At 38.8% G+C, this 22,940-nt stretch overlaps 3 protein-coding genes across 4 annotated transcripts in view; 1 reads left to right on the plus strand and 2 right to left on the minus strand.

The window, feature by feature from the left end:
* Positions 1-433: 433 nt before the first annotated feature.
* Positions 434-9,755, minus strand: LOC106671951 (uncharacterized protein YJR142W). Its single transcript, XM_014402963.2, has 8 exons — positions 9,480-9,755; positions 4,018-4,256; positions 3,888-3,951; positions 3,634-3,773; positions 3,318-3,436; positions 3,122-3,251; positions 1,365-1,464; positions 434-1,293 (listed from the first exon to the last, which is right to left on the minus strand). The coding sequence occupies exons 1-8, from the start codon at positions 9,559-9,561 to the stop codon at positions 1,202-1,204; spliced, it is 966 nt and encodes a 321-aa protein (XP_014258449.1). The 5' UTR covers positions 9,562-9,755; the 3' UTR covers positions 434-1,201.
* Positions 6,540-22,940, plus strand: part of LOC106671952 — a 35,412-nt gene continuing 19,011 nt past the window's right edge. The window contains exons 1-4 of the mRNA XM_024227525.1: positions 6,540-6,830; positions 7,064-7,189; positions 7,420-7,545; positions 8,144-8,185. The gene's annotated coding sequence lies outside the window, so the exon portion shown is untranslated. The remainder of the gene's footprint in view (positions 6,831-7,063; positions 7,190-7,419; positions 7,546-8,143; positions 8,186-22,940) is intronic.
* On the minus strand, positions 12,060-22,719 carry LOC106671901 (TBC1 domain family member 30-like). 2 transcript variants are annotated; one of them, XM_014402872.2, is made up of 16 exons: positions 22,553-22,719; positions 20,921-21,207; positions 20,656-20,860; positions 20,488-20,595; positions 20,262-20,426; positions 16,036-16,166; positions 15,731-15,859; positions 15,528-15,647; positions 15,383-15,448; positions 13,721-14,055; positions 13,547-13,652; positions 13,344-13,482; positions 13,073-13,222; positions 12,841-13,023; positions 12,569-12,789; positions 12,060-12,513 (listed from the first exon to the last, which is right to left on the minus strand). In XM_014402872.2, the coding sequence occupies exons 1-16, from the start codon at positions 22,674-22,676 to the stop codon at positions 12,241-12,243; spliced, it is 2,742 nt and encodes a 913-aa protein (XP_014258358.2). In that variant the 5' UTR covers positions 22,677-22,719; the 3' UTR covers positions 12,060-12,240. The 2 variants fall into 2 exon arrangements, with proteins under 2 accessions (XP_014258358.2, XP_024083249.1); XM_024227481.1 differs by lacking the exon at positions 22,553-22,719 and adding an exon at positions 21,281-21,380.

A 22,940-nucleotide genomic window follows, 5' to 3' on the forward strand; every position in this document is an offset into this window, starting at 1 on the left:
CCCATGAAGGATTAGTGAGACCCATTTAGCCAACTCCCATGAACGATCAGAAGCCCAACTGAGCCAAATCCCATGAATGACCAGGGGTCCAACTTCCATGAATGATCAGTAGATCAATTGAGCCAACTCCCATGAAGGATTAGTGGACCCATTGAGCCAACTCCCATGAACGATCAATAGATCAACTGAGCCAACTCCCATGAAGGATTAGTGAGACCCACTGAGCCAACAACTCCCATGAACGATTTGTGAGATCCACTGAGCTAACTCCCATGAATGATCAGTAGATCAACTGAGCCAACTCCCATGAAAGATCAGTAGATCAACTGAGCCAACTCACATGAATAATGATATCTTTTCAATATTCTGCTCATGCTCCTGGTAGTTCCCATCATTCTGATACTTAATTTCAACATTAAACTACAATGTTTTCTATAAATATTTTATTTGAATTCAATTCAATACAATTTATCTGATGCATAAATGTACTTTTTTTTTGTCCAGACAACTTACACATTCTTATTATATTGTTTTAAAAAACGATACAATGAAGTCATCTGGTTTTTATTATCATTATTTTTTAAATATTACATTGTATTTTTTTGACTAGCATTTGACATACAGTTTAGAATAAAAAAGAACAAAAAGCAAAAAAATATATATAACTATAAATATACATACAATAAAAACAAAAAAGAAAAAGTGATAGACAAAAAGAAATGAGTTGTACAATTAGTACATAGTACGCAGAAGGGGAATAACAAAGTTAGATTTTTTTTTCATTTTTATGACTAGACGTCCTGGTATGTGAAGACTCCCTCATGTCTATCAAAAGCTAAAACATAAAAAAACAACTCAAACGCATACGAGGGAGTCCTAATAATTTCAAACTATTCGGTTGTTTTAATCCCCCTTGTTTAAAAAAGTAAAAATCACAGCGTATCCTTGATTAAAACTCATCAATAATAATAAAAAAATACTCGACGGTGTCTCGTACAAATACGCAGTTGATTATCTAATGCTGAATGTAGGCTTAAAAGTATAATTAATTGGTTGAGTCAAAAATGCGGGGGATGGGACTCGTAATCGGCCCCCCTAACCAAGAAAAGAAATGATCGAAACAGATTCGTCTTCTCTCTTTTACTTGATCCCCTCGAAATCCCCCCCTCACCAAACATTTCTTCTTCTTTAAACGCTGAGATCATTGCGATGTCCCATTCTTGAATGGCACCGGCTTGTAAATTGACTGGAGCGGGACGTGCAGGAGCTCGACCAACTGCGGGAAATGCGGATCTAGGAAACAGAAAAAAAAAGAGAAGCAAATTATCATCATCGTACAGTTTTATATCCTACAAGGCTCATACCGTTGTCAGGTGAGATGATGCCATGCCTTATTAGAAAGTCAACAACTACGGGGCAGCTCGTCGTCTTGAAGTCGGGTGAGAAAAGCCTTTCAACCAATTCCTGAGAAGAGGAAAATTCACAATGTGACAAATCCGTACAATATCAATATCACTAATTCTCTCGCTAATCCATACAATATTATCCTCTCATGCTCCATAGGCCACTTCATTATCATTTATTTTTCCTATTATCCACTCTTAATCTCTTTAGTCTTATCTTAAACTGGCTAGATTCCATTCCTTGATCACTAATCCTCTGTCATTCTCATGGAATCACATACAAATACGCGTGTCACACTACTCTCACTAATCCTCTCCAGACACTTTTGCCAATCCTCACCACTCAAACTTTCGCTATTACTCACCACACACACACACACACGCACGCACGCACGCGCGCGCGCGCACACACATACACACACACACACACACACACACACCACCCCACCCTCCCACTATAATCTCCACTCAATCTTTCTCTAATACTACTCAAGCATACTCTCACTAATCCTCTCCACAGACTCTCTAATCCTCACCATTCAAACTTTCGCTATTACTCACCACTCACACCCCCTCTCCCTCCCTCTATAATCTCCACTCAATCTTTCTCTAATCCTCACTACTCAAACATACTCTCACTAATCCTCTCCACAGATTCTCTAATCCTCACTACTCCAACAATCTCTCTCTCTAATCCTCATCACTCAAACTTTCTCTTACCCACGGGCGTAAATGGTGCTTTCTCTTAATCTTACCACTTAAATCTGGCTAATTATTTCCATTCAAATGACCATTATCTAATCATCACCATGTGAGTACACTCACTCTCATCCTCACCACTCAAATGACCTTGCAATTAAAAGAATCCTTTCCACACAATTAAACTCTCTCTAAACTTCTGCATTAATTTTTATCTAACCTCACCAATTACCCCATCCACTCATTTGAATCCTATCCACTTATCTTTTTTCTAATCCTCACCGTTTAACCACCTGTCTATCCTTCCTCACCACTCGAAATCATGACTAATCCCCACAATTCGAATTCTCCTAATTTCCACTTGATCTTTCACCTCGTACTCCCCCCTCTCTTTTATCCTCACCACTCAAAAATATGACTATTTTCACCACTTTACTCCCCCCACTCGTTCTAAACCTATCCACACAATCTTTTTTCTAATTATCACCGTTTAACCCCCCCCTTTTCTAATCCTCACCACTCAAAAACTGACTAATCCCCTCAATTCAAATTTCTTCTAATCCTCTTCATTCAATCTTTTTCGATACTCGCAATTCAAATTCTCCTAATTTCCACTTGATCTTTCTCATCCTCACCAAGTACTCCCCCTCTTATATCCTCACCACTCAAATGACCTCGCTCACCACGTAACTCCCACCACTCAAAAATATGATCAATCCTCTCCACCTGAACGTTTTTCTTCTAATCCTCACCACTTAACTTCCACTCTCTCTAAACCACTCCAATCTCTATCTGTAAATCTTCTAATCATCTCAATAACTCTCATTCAAATATTTTAAACCTATCTTCTCAAACTCTCCCTATAATCCAACTCCGTCTTGCACACTCTCACGAATCCTCTCCACTCTTTTTCTTTTCTTTCTAACACTTTCTTACACCAGTGGGAGTAGTGCATATTTAAGTTCAACCAATCCTTTCGTAATTTCACTGTCAGGAGTTGAACTATTAGAATCGCTTACATTTGCTGTCAGCAGCTCGAATTTGTCAACCTCGCCATCGTTGTTTGTTGGCACGAAGTCGGGCGGAAGTTCTAAGTCGTAGACAAACTCCGTGTTTGGAAAGATCCCCCGTTCCGACTCATAGTAAAACCTTTGAAAGAAAATGTAATAAATAAAAATTAGGGGATGCGTTATTGCTTAGTGTTGATTGGCTTACGAAACACATCCGACCGACGTGAGGTTCTTAAGGAGGCTCGGTGGTATCGAAGCCTCCTCAGCCGCCTCTTTGTGAGCAGTCTCGAGGACGCCGTAGCCGACCGAGAGGCCACCGGCGACCTATTTTCACAATTTGAAAGGGAAAAAAACAGAAAAAACAAATGAACATTTATATCTTTTTTTTAAATTCTTCAAATGTTTACCAAATATAACGGATCACATCTATGACATTAAAAAATATACATACTGGGTAAGTTTTTATTTTATTTTTATTTTTAAAATTAAAAACAATAGGTAAAATATTTTAGAAGGCTTACCATGTTGTCCCACTTTCCAGGCCATGTCTGTTTCGTCGCCGACCTCCTCTGGAGCCAGATCTTGAGGCCTTTCTCTTCTCCAAGACGGTCTTTGACGAAACCAGTGATCGTCACGCCGTACTTGCATATGCCAAAGAGACCTTTGAGAGCCCGGCCACAAAGTTCATTTGTCACACATCAAAACACCATAATCTTTTTTCCCCCAGTTTCTCTACTTCTAGGTTTTTTTTGTTTTGTTTTGTAGTTATACTTACAAGTTGCTGATCTGTCCATTTTAAGCAGGGGCTCTGCTGAGAAGACCCTCCTTATCTCAAAACACTGCAAGATTGAGAGAGAAAAATTAGAACAAAAACCACTCTTCTTTAACTATTGCTGTTTACTCACTTCATCCCTCCAGCCATTCAGGGCCTCGAACCTACCCGCCCGCCTCCACTGGTTGAGCACCTCGGCCATCCTTGCCGACCTCTCCTTGTAGTCGCGAAACGCTGGGTTGAGTGAGACGGCATGTGAGTCTAGGTGGAACACATTTGGATGGTCTTGGAGAGCTGAGCTCACATCGGGTCCGATCAGGCCGACCTGCTCCCCTCCGACTACAAAAGGACGATAATCGCCTTTCTGTAGGCCTGGAACATTTGTTGCTTGTGAGAAATGGAGAAAATGGACTATCATCACACCGTTATAACATTACAGAAAGGAATAAAGATTAGTGAGGGGGTAGGCAGAGTTTGAGTGCCAGTGTAAGTAAGAAATAGACCTAGAGTATGTGCAGAGAGGATCAGAGTGTGTTTGAGTGGAGATGAGTAAGGAGATTATAAAAAGAGATGATTAGAAATAGTTTTAGGCAAAATTATAGGGAAGTTATGCAAGGACAAGATTAGGGAAAGGGAGAGATTGACTGGAGAGGATTAAGCAGTGTGAGTAGGATAGGATNGAGAGAGAGAGAGAGAGAGAGAGAGAGAGAGAGAGAGAGAGAGGAGTGAGAGGGAATGCCTGAGAGAATTGTGAGCGGAGAGGATTAGAGAGAATGAGAGTGAAGTGCTGGTGAGTGGATAGGATTAATGAGAGATTAAGAGCAGAGATGATTAAAAAGAGAATGTGTGGAGAAGACTAAAGAGCAGAGAGGATTAGATAGAGAATGTGTGGAGAGGATTAGAGAGAGTGAATGTCTGAGAGGATTGCGAGTGGTGAGGATTAGAGAGCATGAGTGTGAAGAATTAAGAGTGTTAGTGAGTAGAAAAGAATAAAGAGAGACTACGAGCAGATAGGATTAGAAAGAGAATGTGTGGGGAAGATCAGAGTGAGGAGTGAGTGAAGTGAGCAAATAGATTCAGCGTTTGAGCAACTGTTTGAAATAGTGAGTGGATGAGAGAAAGAGAGAGTGAGTGAAGGAAAGAGGGAGTGAGGGTAAAGTGAGATTAAGAGCAGAAGGATTAGAAAGAGAATGTGTAGAGAAGATCAGAGTGAGAGAGAGGGAGGGGACAGTGTTTATGGAGTGAAGGATTAGAATGTATGGTGAGGATTAGAGCTAGAAACAATAAGTGGAAAGGATTATGAGAATGGAGGATTAGATACAGATACAATGAGTGGAAAGGATGAGAGAGTGTTTCAGTGTAGAGGATTAGAGATAGAGATAACGAGTGACAAGGATTAAGGATTGAGATGAGAGGATTATTGTGCGTTTGGGCGGTTCATTTGATGCCCGCTAATCCTCTCTACACCACTCACGCTTGCTAAAGGACACAAGACTAAAAGTGAAACAATACAAAAAAATATAGAACAATAGAACAACAGTATGTTGTAGGGCGTAAATAGAGTCGCGATTTGATTTATTCCCCCCAAATGCACACAAATTAGGGAGGGGAAAAATAAAATAAATAATTCGCCGTGTGCAGGGGATTTAATTTTATCGTTCCATCACTGACGAAAAAATCCCTTGGGACCGAATTAAACGCCGGTGATTTATCTAACAGGTGGAAGTTCGGGATAAGAGCCGTCTAATTCCGTAATGTGGCACATTGCTGGACTGGGAGCGGGTTCTATTTTTGAAAAAAAAAAAAAAAAATTTTATACGTTCCTGGTAGAAAAATAAAAAATTGAAAGAAAAGTGCTTGTATCTTATCGTGCGGCCATGCGGAAGACGGAATGCCGATTGCCGGTCCGATAAGTTGTTTATCGACAAAATGAACAGCAAAGCAGAAAAACAACAATAAAATAAACATACACTCATCATTTCTTTGCTTTTGATCTATTTCGGTCTAACGATGTTTGTTTATTCGTCAAATCAAATATTAGCCTACGGTGTAAGAAGGATCAAACAAGATACCTCAATAATCGAACCTGACGTTTTACAATAACTACACCATTTAAAAATGGACAACCGGAAAACGAAACACAACTCGGACGATAAATGTAAACTTTACGAGGATGAGCCTAGGAAGGATTAGAGAGGGAATGGATGGAGAGGTTGAGATAGAGACAATTAGTAGGAGGATTAAGGGGAGTGAGGATTGAGAAGGTGAACGAGTGTGTGGTGATTGGTGAGGATTAGGAGGAATGAATATTCCAGGTATCTGCACTGGAAAAAAAAATCAACAACGCAATTAATTAAGCCTTAACTACTTAACCACTTAACTACTCAATTCAAGAAGTCATAATTTTAAAGGAACATTATTTGGGGGAAAGTATTGAGAATTAGGTGTGTGAGTGGAGAGGATTAGTGATTATGGATGATAACAGAGAGGAGAGAGAGAGGGAGNAGAGAGAGAGAGAGAGAGAGAGAGAGAGAGAGAGAGAGAGAGAGAGAGAGAGAGAGAGAGAGAGATCAAGCGGAGATAAAAGAAAAGAGAACTATAATTATATCAATGCAAATGAGCAGATCACCTAGTAACCTAGTAACCTTTTATGACCATTCCATTTTTATTTAAAATCTAATTTTTATGGTTATGTCTTACGTCACATTCAATGAGAAACCTTTTAATACCCTTCCATTATGAACCAATATTGTTAAAACTTATGCTTTTTGCTCATTAAGGAATATTTCAGGGAATAATAAATTTGTTTTTCTTTTTTAGAATTGTCCACCTGATGTATGAGGAAAAAGAACAAAAGGCGGTGATAGTGGGGATGCCATTGGCTTTGATGGCCATCATGGCTGTACAATTGTCCTCATTTAAAGATTTCTAAAGGAAAATATAAAGGTAGAAGTATGATTTTAGTATATCAAAATGCTTTTAAACCAAATAGTGATTATTATTATTATGAAGAGCTGAAATTTTTATTTAAAATCTAATTTTTATAGTTAAGTCTTGCATTGGGTTCAATATGAAACCTTTTTATAACCTTCCATTATGAACAAATATTTTTAAAAATTATGCTTTTTGCTCATAAAAAATATATATCAGAGCATAATAAACTTGTTTTTCTTTTTTAGAAATGTCACCTGATGTAAGAGGAAAAAAATATAAAAGGCGGTGGTAGTGGGGATGCCTATGGCTTTGATGGCCATCATGGCTGTACAATTGTCCTCATTTAAAGATTTCAAAAGGAAAAAATAAAGGTAGAAGTATGATTTTAGTATATCAAAATGCTTTTAAACCAACTAGTGATTATGATTATTATGAAGAGCAGAAATTTTTATTTAAAATCTAATTTTTTTAGTTGTCTTGCATTGGGTTCAATATGAAACCTTTTTATAACCTTCCATTATGAACAAATATTGTTAAAAATTATGCTTTTTGATCATAAAAAAATATATCAGAGCATAATAAACTTGTTTTTCTTTTTTAGAAATGTCACCTGATGTAAGAGGAAAAGAATATAAAAGGTGGTGGTAGTGGGGATGCCTATGGCTTTGATGGCTATCATGGCTGTACAATTGTCCTCATTTAAAGATTTCTAAAGGAAAAAATAAAGGTAGAAGTATGATTTTTGTATATCAAAATGCTTTTAAACCAACTAGTGATTATGATTGATATTAAGAGTGAAATTTTTATGGTTAGTCTTACATTGGGTTCAATGAGAAACCTTTTAATAACCTTCTACCTTGAGCAAATATAACTAAAAATTATGCTTTTTGCTCTTTAACGAATCCCCTAGAACATAATAAACTTTTTTTTTCTTCTTAAAATTATCAAATGTTGGTACATGAAAAAATTGGAGGTTGAGGAAGGTGCAGACTACTAAGCAGTACATTCACCACATCCACCTTCCTCTCAAAAGATGGTCATTAAATGGCTCGTCAATCTCATCCCTCTAATGACCTGATTTTGTAAAGTTAAAAATAAAGGCAAGTGGACGTTTGGAGAGGAAAAACAATTTTTAAAAATAATCTCTGTTCAGTTTAAAAATTGTTTTTCCTCTCCAAACGTCCACTTGCCTTTATTTTTAACTTTTCAAAATCAGGTAACAAATGAATACATTTGTTATATTAAATTCGATATATTTTTTAAAAAATGATATGGGTTTTTATTTCTTTAGGTTTTTTATGGTTTAATTTTAATTTTTTTTACAGATTGTATAAGGCGATGGTGTAGGATTGGATCATCCATAGAAGGTAAGATTTGGCGATTTAAAAAAAATTCAAATAGTAACTTGTAAATTAACCATAGATCTGTTAAATGTTATACAAGAGAATCAACCAGACAAACTTATGACTGGTGGTTCGGTTCAGTGAATATGAGCCAGATTCACTCTCATATATACAAATGATGCTTGTAAAATAGCAAAAATGAGTAGTCAGTTGGCGCTTCATCAGACACAGAAGATCAAGCCAAACCCTTCTTTTTGTATTTTTTTGTAACAATTGTGTAAAACGATAGAAATTTCAATTAATTTTTCTTTTTATGTAGTCTTGGTTGAGATGAAAAAGTTAGCATCACGAGTGAGATTTGAACCCACAACCTGCTGATGATGACTCCAATTCACCTGGACACTGACTCCCCCCCATGATCTTTCGAATTTTTCCTCCTATTTTGCCATTTTTCAATCTCTTATCAACTCAACCAAGACCTTAGATAAAACGAATAATTAATGTAAATAAGTAATTTGGTCAATTAGACCACTAAAAAATACATGGATTGATATTTACAATCAGAAACTTTGATTGTAGGACCTTGAGAATGACCCCAGCGAGTTGAAACCGGTCGGTAATAAAATCAATTGGACATTGAAAGTCTATTTATTGTGGCATGATATCATCAACCTCCTAGACAGAGAGTCAATATTATAGTTTAAGCTTAAAAAAAGCCTAGGTCAACCAACTTTCTTGTAAATAAACATTTTTTTTCTACGTTTCAAGCCTTGTTTAATGTAATTTTGGGCTTGGAAATGACAAATTTAAGGAGGGAAATTTTTAGAAAAATGTAAATTTGGCCATATGACACTTATGAGGTTTAATTATTTGTGCAATTAGTCTAGTTTTTTCTGTCTCTCAAGGATCTAATTAGTTTTTCGCCAGGATCAAGGTCTCTCTTTGAACCCAGTCGACAGTTCTATAAAAAAAATCCAATAAAGGGTTTTTGCTTGGAGGGTAACCTAGGTCAACCATGTTTCTTATACATAGACACAATTTTTTTCTATGTTTCAAGCCTTGTTTAATGTAATTTTGGGCTTGGAAATGGTAAATTTTAGGAGGAAATTTTTTTGAAAATGTAAATTTGGTCGTATGACACATCAGTGGTTTAATTATATGTGCAATTAGCCTAGTTTTCTACCTCTCTCAAGGATCTGACTATTTTTTCGCCAGTATCAAGGTCTCTCTTTGAGCCCAATTGACAGTTCTATATAAAAAAAAATTCTTTTTTTGTGAAGTTAGCTTGTGTGTTGTCCCTCCATCTAAAATCCTTTACCTTCCAAGTAGAAACAGTTGAACTTCTGAGCGAGTTGAAGCAGCCTTTGAACCAGGTTGTCCGGTTTCCTGGAGTTGAACATATCGGCCCTGGGGTCATCACACGTCACCTCCTCCTCCGGTGCCTATCGTCTCATGTCTTTTCCCTGGCCGGCCGGCGACCCTCAAACCGACTCGCTCCAACTCCAACTCCAACTGAGCCGATGCCCGAGGCCGATCCAACGAACTGTTTATTATCAATAAAGCGTCGATTTTGAAACGGGGATGCCCACTAGCCGAAGAGGGGACGGCGGGATCGAAACTGGTCCCACAATCGATACAAGAGTGACGCAACAAAGGGGACCACGTTCAAACCTACTAAAAAAGTAAGCCAAATAGAAACTTAAGCACTTGACTTACATGAACTTAAGAAACTTAAAGAGCAGGTTATAGAAACAGTTTCAACCTTTAAACAAGATCAATGAAGTAGGTTACATCACAATATAGTCTGTAGAGACAAGCAGAATCGTAATCTATGAAAACACCCCATTGCATTTAATATATAAACCTAAAACTGTTTTTAAAATAAGATATAATTTTTTTTAAACAGAAAAACACTTTAAAGTACTGTTTACACGGGTTTTTAAATCTATAAAAAAGGTTATACTTGATATTGTAACCTAACATGAAGGTTATATTGAAGTCATAACATACAAAGCAGGTTATACTCAGTTTTAATTCTATAAAGAAGGTTATACTTAGGCTTTAAACCTATAAAATAGGTGATATGTGGAAGTTGAAAAACTTATAGAAGAAGTTACGTTATTTAACTATAAATTTCGTTTTGGAAGGGTTTTTACTATCAATAATTAAAATTATACTTGGAATTGAAACCTAAGATGAAGGTTATATTGAAGTCATAACATACAAAGCAGGTTATGCTCAGTTTTAATCCTATAAAGAAGGTTATACTTGGACTTTAAACCCACAAAATAGGTGATGCACGGAAGTTGAAAAACTTATAAAATTAGTTACATACGTTATTTAACCTATAAAGTACTTTTTAGACGGGGTTTTATATTTATATAAATAAAATTATACTTGAGGCGGATACCTACGAACTATATCTTGCATGATGCTTCAATCTATAAAGACGATTAAAATTGGGAAGAAGATTATATTATTTTAAACCTACAAAGTATATTTTACGTGAGTGTACATTTCAATAAATACTTGAGATTGTAAATTAATATGAAGGTTATATTGAAGTCATAACATTCAAAGCAGGTTATACTCAGTTTTAATTCTATAAAGAAGGTTATACTTGGGCTTTAAACTTACAAAGTAGGTCATACATGGAGTTTCAACATATAAAAGAAGTTACACATGTTATTTAACCTATAAAGTAAGCTATAGAGGTGTTTTTATTATCGATAAATAAGGCTGTACTTGGGGCTTATACCTACGAAGTAGGTCTTGCATGATGTTTCAATCTATAAAGAGGATTTTACTTACCTACAAAGTATGTCGTACGCGAAGTTTTAAACTTTTTTGACTACTTGAAACTTTTTAAAATTGTTAAAATATACTTTAAGGGTAAAATAAAGTGCGTAAGTTTCTGTATAAAATGGAACTGAAGATTTACATAGTATATGGGTGTTCTTTCCATAACGAAGGTTATACGTTGGTTTTAAATCTAAAAATTTCACCATAAAAGAAGGTTATACTTTGGTTTTAAACGTATACATTTCAATCTATGAAAGAAGGGTATACTTGAGTTTTTTTCTAATGCCACAAACTATAATCGTAATATTTCGTGTTTGAAGTTTTTACCTATAGTTAGACTTATAATAGATTTTACCGTATGAAGTACGTTTTAATTTGGTTTTAATGTTTGTAAAGAGTTTTTTTCTTGCGTATTTAATCGACAAATTATGTCGTGCTTAAAGTTGTAATCTATAAAAGAAGCTCATACTTTTGCTTTAAACATAAAAAGTAGGTTATGTTAATGTTTCATTCTATGGAGAATATTAAACCTGGTTTTAATCTACAAAGTATCTCGTCCTTGAAGTTTAATCTATAAAAAAAGCCTTATACTTTGGAACTACTATGAAGAATATTAAACACGGTTTTTAACCTATAAAGTATCTTTGTTTGAAGGTTTAATCTATAAAAGGAGCTTATACTTTGGCTTTAAACATACAAAGTAGGTATGTTAATGTTTCAATCTGTGAAGAATATTAAACGGTTTTTTAACCTACAAAGTATGTCGTGCTTGAAGTTTAATGTATAAAAAAAGCCTATACTTTGGTTTTAAACATACAAAGTAGGTTATGTTAATGTTCCAACCTACGGAGAATATTAAACACGGTTTTTAAGATATAAAGTATGTTTTACATGGGTGTTCATTTTGCCCATGGACCTGGTTATGTTATACAGCTGGGATGTAACCTATGTTGAAATTTGTTAAGTTATAAATCTCATTTTAACCTTTAAAGTAGGTTATACTGTATACCTGACCTTCTCAATCTAGTTTGCAGCACCCTAAATGGGTTATGGTGAAATGAGAGAGAAAACCAAAACGTTTCTAGGTAATAAAACGTCAATCGAACAAAATATATTATCAGTCAATATATATACAGTTAGAATTATTACTTTTTGTTAGAGAAAAATCTTCAATTTTGTGGAGAAAAATTGACTTTAGACGGAAAGTCGTTTTTAAGCAGCTAGGTTGTTTTCGCCTAATGTTTTTTTATTGTCTTTTTATTGAAAAAAGGTTATTTTTATGAGTCCTGGGAGGAATAGAGGCCAAGACCGATCCCGACTTCCTTCTTCCGAGGCGACTTGGTTGGGAAAGGCGAGAACCTCGGCAGGTCCGGTAGTGGCTGGGGTCGGGCACTTGGCGACCCGGGGGGCGATGTCGTCGTCCCTGACGAACCCTGGTCCGAGGGTCCGGGGTCGAACGAGACACGGCTGTACTTCCTCCTTATCTCCCTGATGTCTTCCGGCTCGTCAATCCTGTGGCTCTGGATCCTCTGGAGTATCTCGGAGTTCTCCTGTACATAAGGGGAGGGTGAGGGTGTGAAGAAGTTTCGCTGTGTGAGCTCTTACCTGGAGTATCTGGAGAAGGGCGATTTCCGACTTCCTCCTCTCTTTTTTGACGTTATCTAACGTCCTGTCCTCCTCGCCCTTCCTTGGTGGTTCTTCTTCGATTTTCTCATCGTCTTTTGTCAACCTCTCGTCCGTCGAGTTGTCCGAATCGCTCGAATCGCACAGCTCGGTCGACGATGACGAACTGGAACTCGAAGAAGGCGACGGCGACCTAGAACCATCTTCAAAAACACAAAAAATTGATACCTTTCACACCAATCTCGAATCTTTACCTCTTCCGGCATCTTTCCAGTGCAGGGTTTGGCCCCTGGGGTCCCTCGTCTCCCTCTTCTTGTCCAGCATTGGTATAGCGCCTTCTATCTTCCTACCCTTGGCCGAGAGGAGTGCTCTCTTACCAAGGAGGAGATGGTTCAAAGCCGGCGAATTGCCAGTCGCAAGGGTCTCGCTTCTGCAAGCTGACAAAGCCCACAAGGTTACAGAAAAAACCTAATAAAAAATTCCAACCTGATAAGATAATATGCGCCTGGCGCTGTCGTTCCCTGAGCTTCCAGTACTGCCTCTTCAAAGCGCTAATGTCCAAAGCGATCTTCTCCCTGTCCGGGTGGTTGGAAAAAGGCGTCATCTTGACGTCAGACTGTCTGAGATCATCACCTCCTGTAAATAACACTGGTAGGTTATTCACAAGTAAAAATGTAAAATAGAAGTTCGGTTACAGAAGAAGTCACATTCAGGGTTGAAAGGTGCGTGTTTTGAGGTTATGTGAATCTCGATTTACCTGCTGCTTGGTCGTAAGTGTCAGGATAGAAGAGTTTCAGCCCCATCTTGGCTACTGTACTGACAGCCCAAGGTGAGATGTTGAATACGTACTTCTCCCTCAGCTCGGTCACCTCCGGAGTCGACATTCTATCGATGACCTTCGGGCAATTTTGAATTTTTTTTCAAAAATCTGTTTTATTCTTGAGATGAGACAAATAAAACCTTTATGAGATTGTTCGGCTCCATGAGTCCAAACTCCATCATCTCCCTGGTTAGTACTGCCATGATGCTGTAGAACTCGTCCGCACTCCTCACTGCCATCATCCTCCTTTTTCAAAAGCAAAAAGATCAATTAGTCGCACGTTTTTAATACGGGATAAATAAAAAAAAATCTACTCAGAAAGGGTATCCCATATGGCGAGCGCAGTCCTCAGCAGTATCTGGTCTCCTTCGAGGAAGACGAGGTCCCAGACGCGCAGGACGGTCGACTGGGGCAAGCAGGTCGAAAAGAGAGTCAGGAACCATTGCATTGTGAACACGTCGCAGAGTGGCGGCTCGTAGCTCGTCCCCGAGTCCTTGCTCTCCTGCTGGAGCTGGTCGAGGTGGCGGGACAGTTCGGGGACCTTCAGTTTCAGAAGATCTCTGAAAACGGCCATATCGACTGAAAGTCCGCGGAGGTTGTTGCCGAAGTAGCTCTCGGGTAGGACTCCCTCGATAAGGTAGATCATCACCTTGAAAGTCACAAAATAAAGTGGCAGTTGTAAGATGGTCCACGCAACCAAACAAAAATTCCATGACTAAGTTCCAAAATTGGTTCTATCCATCATCCTGCCAAAGTTAGTCTACCTAATTGCGTCGAAATTTTTTTCTTGTTGGTTCTTCAGCCGCATATTCTAGTATTCTGTAATTTCCGAAGTTTTGACTTGCCATCATCCTGTAAACTTGTATTATGACATAGCTTTGATCAAGCTGCATCTTCAACTATTTTGACTTAGCCAAACCTGCATCCAAATTTGGTCAACCTCAACTACCTGTAGCCCAGTTGAACGACATAACTAAACCCACACCCCATATTGGGTCCACCTATGCATCTTCAATTCTAGTTATACTAGACATGACGACCAATTTTAGATTTTTACAACCTTCCAAATACAGCGTGGTCTTGGCGTATAGCTCAACATGCATCAAATTTTTTCTCTTCCCAGTTCTTCTGCCAAACTGCATCCTCTAATATTCTGACATTGCTGAAGTCACTTCCGGTTTCGGACCTACCCAACTTCTCACCGCACCTTAGGCTTAGTGTTAGGACATAGCTCAACATTAATCGAATGTTGGTTCTTCCAAATTCTTCGATCAAACTGCATCCTCTAGTATTTTACCTAACCTAACATGCATCCTTTGTCGGTCAGCCCCAACCACCTGTACGTCCAGTTGAACGAAACTGCTCAAATCTTATCCCATATTGGGTCTTCCTAATGCATCTTCTAAGTCTAGTCACATATGAGTCATGGCGACCAATTTTGGATCTTTATAACCTTCAAAACACATCATAGCCATGACACCATGGCATAGCTCGACATTTATAGAATTTTCGTAATTTTCAGGTCTTCTACCAAACTGCATTCTCTAGTATTTTGACCCACCCCATTTAATTTGATACCTCAACCACCTGTACATCCAGTCCAACGACAGTGCTATAGTCATATCCCATTTTGGGCCTACCTAATGCATCTTCCAAGTATATTCATTTGTCACATGAGACCAAAATTGAACCTTTACATCCCGCTAACCCTAGAGTTTCTATGACATGGTTTCACCAAACAACCAATTTGGTTCTACCAACAACCTGTATGCCTCATTCGACGACATTACTAAAGTCATATACAATTTTGGATCTACTTTATCCATCCTCTAAGTCCAGCCACGTAACACATGACGACCTATTTTCGACCTTTCCACCTTTCCTAGGGTGGTTATCGTACAATTGCCATTTAATTTCTGTAACTTTTCGTTTTTGGTTTTCTTAAGTTTAAAATATAAAATGAATAAAATACTGACTTTGACGGTTGCGCTCTGGGATCCCTGCATCACCTGGAGAATGAGGGCGGCGAGCATGTTAAGGCCCTGTCAGCCAACAGACAAAAGGGCTCGATTTTAATCTCATTGTTTCACCCCTTGGCGGAAAATGGGTGACGATATTTACCTGACAATAGCCGACGTTCTTGTTCCACCTAGCATAGGCGAGCAAGACTCTTTTCAGGACGGCCTGGTTGTGCTGGCCGGTAGCGCCGCAGAACAGCGAACATCCGGTCCTGTGGAGGTCCTAGAAGAGGAAGAAAAAATGATCACGTGATTATCACCACGCCCGGTAATTCTTGGGGTTCTAATCCAGGATGACTTTCTCACCTTGACAATCTGCACGCTCAGCTCGCGGTCCTCAGACGAGGTCGTCTCGGAAAACAGCCTGCGCTCCGTCGCCTGCCAGTTCGTATGACCTTTGGTGTTAAGGTGTCGTTCAGCGAGGCTAAGCCATAGCTGTTAAAGGAAAAATTAATTAATTAGACCTTAGAAGAGAAGGACATCAACAGAAAGAGAGAGATGTCCAGGTTGCGCTCCTGTTTTTTAACAATGAGGTCATCAGGTCATGACATGCCAGGGCATCTATTTTCTTAGATACCAAGACGATTAAAGAAGTTGAGTCTGCTGCTCACGTTTTTCCTGAAGTGCGCCGGTACGCCGTCCGGCAGCCTTGCGACCATCCTCATTGCCCTGGCCCACTCCTGGAATCCCGACTGGTCGGTCGTGACAGGGCTGATGGAGAACCTGAGCCTAGCGTCGTCCCCTGGAAAGACGAAGACAAAATATAACACGGAATAAGCGATACCGCCCGGACCCCCAGCCCCCTTGGCGTCCAATCAAAAAGTCAGTTTCTCCTTTCAACCATCGAAAGGTATAACTTATAACCGTCACTCTTTTGTCGAGCGGAAGTTGGAAAAAAAACACCCTAACCACCCAGTACAAACTGAACAATAAAAAATGCACCAAAAAATATTAGAGTTATTATCCCAATAACACCTCGGATCTCCTAGAGCCGGGTTCGAAGGCAAGTGACCCGTAGCCGGTCGAACATCAGGGTTCACACACACACACATACACACACACACACACACACACACACACACACACACACACACACACACACACACACACACACCACCACCACCACCACCACCACCACCACCACCACCACCACCTCTCCCTTCCTCTATAATCTCCACTCAATCTTTCTCTAATACTACTCAAGCATGCTCTCACTAATCCTCACCACTCAAACTTTCGCTATTACTTAACGCGATGCAACGATTAGGACGGCACGGCGCATTCATAAAAAAAACTGGGAGTAATTAAAACTGCAATTTGGCCGTCAGCCTACATAATGTAGATTTAATTGAGAACGTTTAAGTTTCAATGCACATAGGTCATTATGTCGGGCATACGTTTAAATCCAACAACAAAACTATTCAGTGTTCATCATGGAAGTTTCAAGTTTCAATATAGCCACATAATGGAAATACTGTTCATTATGTTGTTCGTGTAGGACATAAATTTCAACGTAAAAAAATAATAACAATTAAAAATGTCGTTTAAGCAAGATTTAGGTTTCAATATAAACAGATAAAGTAAATACGGTTCATTATGTTATTCATGTAGGACATAAATTTCAACGTAAAAAAATAATAACAATTAAAAATGTCGTTTAAGCAAGATTTAGGTTTCAATATAAACAGATAAAGTAAATACGGTTCATTATGTTGTTCATGTAGGACATAAATTTCAACGTAAAAAAAGAACAACGATTAAAAATGTCGTTTAAGCAAGATTTAGGTTTCAATATAAACAGATAAAGTAAATACGGTTCATTATGTTATTCATGTAGGACATTAATTTCAACGTAAAAAAAGAACAACGATTAAAAATGTCGTTTAAGCAAGATTTAGGTTTCAATATAAACAGATAAAGTAAATACGGTTCATTATGTTATTCATGTAGGACATTAATTTCAACGTAAAAAAGAACAACGATTAAAAATGTCGTTTAAGCAAAATGTAAATTTCAATATAAACACAATGTAAATAAGGTTGGTTATGTTGTTTGTGTAGGGCATAAAGTTCAATAAAGAAAACAACAACGATTATAAATGTCGTTTAAGCAAGATTTAGGATTCAATAGAAACACATAATGTAAATACGGTTCATTATGTTGTTCATGTAGGAAATAAATTTCAATGTAGTTTAAGCAAAATTTATGTTTCAATATAAGCAGGTAATATAAACAAGGTTCATTATGTTGTTCATGTAGGATATAAATTTCAATATAGAAAATAAAAACGACTAAAAATGTCGTTATTTCATTTATGACACATTGATGAAATATCATTATTGAAAGATTTACGTTTCGATATAGCAATATAACGTATGTGAGGTTCATTATGTTGTTTACATTTCAATATTGTGCATAATGTTTAATTTCATGTGGGATTTTACGTTTCAACAACTGGAGAATATAGAATTTTTTTGTTAAGGTCGTCACATGTTTCAATGTCAACATTGACATATCGTTCATGTAGTAGCATTCACGCAACAATTTGAATTTATTTCACTGAAATTGTGCCGGAGATTGATTTTTTTGCATGTCAGGGGATTAATGCAAAATTAGTTTTTTAATATTTTGCTTGAAAAAAAGATACGCGGTGCTCGCTTGGTCCCAAGGGCATGAAAAAAGGTCCTTGGGGTTTAATCCTTCGTACTTAAAGGGGATTAAGCACGGATGATCTCGTGGCCTGTTCTCTCTCTCTCTCTCTCTCCCTAGTTGCAGTCGATTAACCCCGGTTTTTTTCTGGCTAGTATGTTCTTTTTCGTCCTTATCGATTCTTTAAGAAGGTTTAAGTGATTTTCTAGAGCTTCTACGGATCAAGCCCGGCCATCGGTCCGATTACCTTGTTTACCCTCGGTTTTTTCACATTATTTACAATTGGGCGATCTGGGTTATAAGGCAGCTGAGTGCTTAGAGGGATCACGGGGAAAATCCGAACGGTCGATGGGTTTTACTGGGTCAGGAGGACTGGCATACCGCATAGGCAGACCGTAGTTTAGGATGATCCCCACCCTCGTCTATCATCAAGGGGATGAAAACAACTGTGCTTTAAAGTAGTTGAAAGTTTTGTTTAAGTTTAATGCACGGACTCACCTGACTGGCTCGTCCCGGCCAGGTGGGACTTGAGGGAGTTGAGTATCCCGCTCATCCAAGCGCACCTTCTCGACGACGCCGTGCCAGTTCACATTGTAACACTGGCGTCCCGTTGAACGAGGAAATGGCGACGAGGACAACCACAAAACGCGGCCGTGTTCAGTCCGGTTACAGTTTGAGTCTTTAACCTTCTCTGAGGGACGGCGGCTGGGGGCCTGCGCTCCGGGACTTTATTGATTTTACGCCCCCGCAACGGCAAAGACCACCTCCGCGACAACTTCGGGGGTGGGTGGACGAGCGGAAGGTTTGACAATTAAAAAATAAACATAACCCGCAGGAGTGAACACCCGCGAAATCCCAAAACCGACCTACATCACCTCAAAACGTACTTAAAAAAAAAAAAAAATCTTGAAATATTAACCACATACGCGTTTGGTGCATTGCGCAGATTACAGTAATTGGCGCAAGGGTACGTACTCAGCCCTATATTGTTCTCTCTTTACATATTTTCTCTCATCACATAAGGCAATTAACTAACCAAAAATATCTATCATTAAGGTTCTGGCATATGCTACGGTATTGTACTTAAGCGGGAAAGGACAGTAGTTGGTCAAACGTAACGTTTCTCTCATACTGTTCTCTCTTTATAATTATTGTTTTAGTCCATAAGGGAATTAACAAACCAAAAATTGTGTCATTAAGGTTCTGGCATATGTCATGGTTGCTTGGATTAACAGGAAAGGACAGTAGTTGGCCCAAGGTTACGTTTCTCTCATACTGTTCTCTCCTTACAATTATTGTCTTAGCCCATAAGACACTATAAAAACCGAAAATATGCGTCTTTAAGATAATGGCAAATGGCATGGTTTTCATAGTTCGGCGATGAAAAACAATAGCAGGGTATAAGGTAATCTTCAAATGAGTTTAAAAAAAATAAGATTCTGGCATAGTCTATGGTTACTTGGGTGGGCAGGAAAGAAGGAAAATAAGATACTTGGCACAAGGGTACGTTTTCTTCCTACTCTTCTCTCTTTACGTACATTTTTTAACCTATAAGACATGATACATTTCACAAATATGTTTCATCCCATAAATACTACAAATGTGTATGATTCTGGTTCTGGCTTTATGGTGTGTGAGAACAGCATGAAGGGAATAACCTGAGACCTACTACTGTACCTTCCTGCCTAACCAAGTAACCATGGTATATGCCTGAACGTTGATCAGGCATATTTTTGGTTTTTATAGTGTCTTACGGGCAGAAAGAAAATTTGTAAGGCGAGAACAACATGAAGAAATACTCTTAGGCCTATTACTTACGTTCCTGCCTAACCAAGAAACCATGCTTTATGTTTGAACGTGAATCAAGCATATTTTTGGTTTTTATAGTGTCTTGTAGGCTAGAATAAAATTTGTAAAGAGAAAACATTATGAAGGAAATGTTCCCTTGGGCTTAACTACTGCTCTTCCCTGCCTAACCAAGCAAACCATAACCTTAATCAGACATATTTTTGACATTTTACATGTCTTATTTGTTGAAAAAGGTGTTTTAGAGAGGGAACAATATAGGACTCTCACATTTTTTTTTTGGTCTGGAAAAACAGAGTAGTGGATCTAAAGTTACTGTTATTCTAGTTTTTGAGTCCGTCCGATCTCGCTATTTCCTTTTCCTCAAAATCATTAGTCTTACTTGTTTTGCTGGAATTCGCTTGGAGGAAGGCGGTTATGAGGCCGCACAGGCCCTCCTGATCTGTGGTGAGCATGTCCTTGTCTTGTAGCTCGGCCGCCAGCCAGTTCCCGGCTGTTCTAATCCTCTCCTCGAATTCCCTTCTGATTTTCCGCACCTCATCTGAACCTGTTGATTATTACGTAGGTCACATTTTTACTTTTATCGAGGTTTTTAGATTGTAACTCACTGAATGCCAGGAGATCGTCCTTAGAGTACTTTTCAAACTTATCTACCACCCTGCGGTCCAAATGCGATGGACAGGAGTTGTGACGGCAGAGGCTTTCCCAAGGCCGGCCTGGAAAAGTTAGAAAGTGAAGTCCGGTCGACTTAAGGTGTGAAGTTTGTATTTCTTTACTAGAACTGAATATTAGCTCGCTTTTCCTTCTCGACGTCTTTTGTACTTTTTTGGTGTAGACTTGGGACAGGAGCTGGTCAAAGAGGAACGCGATGGGGTTGGGTTCTTCTCTCTCCGGCTCTTTTGTGAGTGGGATTTCTGTGAAGACGTCCGATGGTTCTTCTTTGGTCACGTTCACTTTGTCCTCCTTGATACCGCTTATCACCTGGTGACGCATATTTCGTAAGGCTTTTTAAAATCTAAATTGTACAAAAACCAGGCTCACCGAGTCTTTCTTGAGGTCGTCGACGAACTCGTCGAACTTCCACTCTCTCTTCTCCCTCTTGGGTGCCGGGTAGTCGATCCTGGGCGGCTTTCTATCCCTCGGAGGACGTGCTTCTCGGCCGAGGAAGAGTCGAGACAGGTCGGGCGAGACGGTCTTGACCAGGACGTTACGCCCAGGGGCCAGTGGGTCGGCCGGCTGGACGTACACAACCTTAGGGGAGTCGGGAGACCAGAAGTTACCCGGTTCCACGATCACCGGGATGAATCTCCTGTTCGACACTAGCATGACTGGAAAAAAAAACCCGTCCAAAATCAAAAAACCCAACCCAGACCCACTTTTAACCCGGTTCGTCGAACCCACCCTGGAATTAATGCTACAACGGTTTGAATATTCATCCCGCGCCAGGGCCTGGAATTATCTGCCGGCGTTTTTTTTTCTCTCTCTCTTTTGTTTTGTTTTATCTCGCCGAAAGTGGGGGCAACGACACAATAGTGGCGACGACGAACAGCCGCGATATATGGGCCGACGACAAATTGCATACGATTACGATTATCTAGGCGGTAATAGAAATAGACAACATTTTTCTTCACTCGAGACCTTAACAAACATTAAAAAATTTAAAACAAAAAATAAACTTTATTTTCTTTTTATTGTGATTGGCCTTGGTCGAGAGTACTAGTGATAACAAGGAAAGATTAGAGAAAGTATCAGTGGAGTAGTGATAATGAAATACGAATAAGAAGGAGAGAGAGAAAGAGAGAGAGAGAGAGAGAGAGAGAGAGAGAGAGAGAGAGGGGGTAGCAGTGGAAAGTTATAATGAGAGACAAATAAGAAGGCGAGAAAGAGAAGGAAAGGATTCATTGTAACGGAAGAAGATTAGAGAGACAGGGTAAGAGGGGATTAGTGATAATGAGAGACAAGAGAGAGGGAGAGAGAAAAAGTGGATTAGCGATAATGAGAAACGAATAAGGAGGCGAGAAAGAGAAGGAAAACAATAGTGATAACGAAAGAAGATTAGAGAGACAGGGTAAGAGGGGATTAGTGATAATGAGAGACAGAGAGGGAGAGAGAAAAAGTGGATTAGCGATAATGAGACGAATAAAAAGGCGGGAAAGAGAAGGAACGAATTAGTGCTAACGGAAGAAGATTAGAGACAGTGGGATGTCTCGTGATAATGAGACGATTAAGAGGTTGAGAAGAGGAGAGAGAGAGGGAGAGAAAGAGAGAGAGTGTGTGTGAGGGAGAAGATTAGTGATAACGAAGAAGTTTAGAGGAAGATTAGGAAAGAACGAGAGAAATTACAGGCGGATTAGTGATAAAGAAGATAAAATATTGTAGATTAGAATGAAATTAGTGATAGCAAGAGAGGATTAGCGAGAGAGAAAGAGCGAATTAGTGAAGGAGGGTAAGTGAAAACATTTTCTTCTTATTTTCTTCTCTCTCTCACTCTCTCTCTTTTTTTAATGCTAAATCCTTAACAGCAGATAGACAAGTGACGCCGAAACTCCATGTGCTAACATCTAAAGTTTTTTCATTTAAGTATTTATAAACTTTTTATTTTCGACATATGTTTAAGGTGAAAAAAATCAAAACAAAAATAGATAAAAAACAAAAAGAAAACAAAAAACTTACCATTGGGAAATAAGGGTATTTGGACAGTATGGACCGAACCCCCTCGTACAGCCCTGGCAGGCCGGACTTCACCGGTCACATGTGGGTTTTGAAAATTAAAAAAAAATTCATCCTCAATCCTCATGTGCTCCAATCTTCCTTAACCCTTACATTGCAAACGAAAAGAAAATTGACGCCTCCTACAATATTCTCAAAATAATGCTCACTAATCCTCCCTCCATCTCACTAATCTAATTTCTTCTTCAATAATCTCATCTTGCCATTCACATCACTAACCCACTTCTGGTCTCATATTTGCTCTTTTCACCATTATTTAATCCACTTATACTCTCTCCTTGTTTATCCCTCCAAACCCCTTTCGTTGTCGCTAATCCACTGATCGTTCCTC

This window comes from Cimex lectularius, unplaced genomic scaffold (genome assembly GCF_000648675.2).
Source record: "Cimex lectularius strain Harlan isolate CLEC.00 unplaced genomic scaffold, Clec_2.1 scaffold14, whole genome shotgun sequence".
Classification (NCBI taxonomy): Eukaryota; Metazoa; Arthropoda; class Insecta; order Hemiptera; family Cimicidae; genus Cimex; species Cimex lectularius.

Excerpts from the sequence above, each read along its gene's own strand:
- LOC106671951 (XM_014402963.2), bottom strand. The coding sequence starts at position 9,561 with ATGTTCAACTCCAGGAAACCGGACAACCTGGTTCAAAGGCTGCTTCAA. Across the intron at positions 3,952-4,017 it reads TGAATGGCTGGAGGGATGAA|TGTTTTGAGATAAGGAGGGT; the intron begins GTGAGTAAACAG and ends TCAATCTTGCAG. Across the intron at positions 1,465-3,121 it reads TCGAGCTGCTGACAGCAAAT|GAATTGGTTGAAAGGCTTTT; the intron begins GTAAGCGATTCT and ends TCCTCTTCTCAG.
- LOC106671901 (XM_014402872.2), bottom strand. The coding sequence starts at position 22,676 with ATGAGGATTGAGGATGAATTTTTTTTTAATTTTCAAAACCCACATGTG. Across the intron at positions 20,596-20,655 it reads CGAGCTAATATTCAGTTCTA|GCCGGCCTTGGGAAAGCCTC; the intron begins GTAAAGAAATAC and ends TAACTTTTCCAG. Across the intron at positions 13,653-13,720 it reads ATATGGGATACCCTTTCTGA|GAGGATGATGGCAGTGAGGA; the intron begins GTAGATTTTTTT and ends CTTTTGAAAAAG.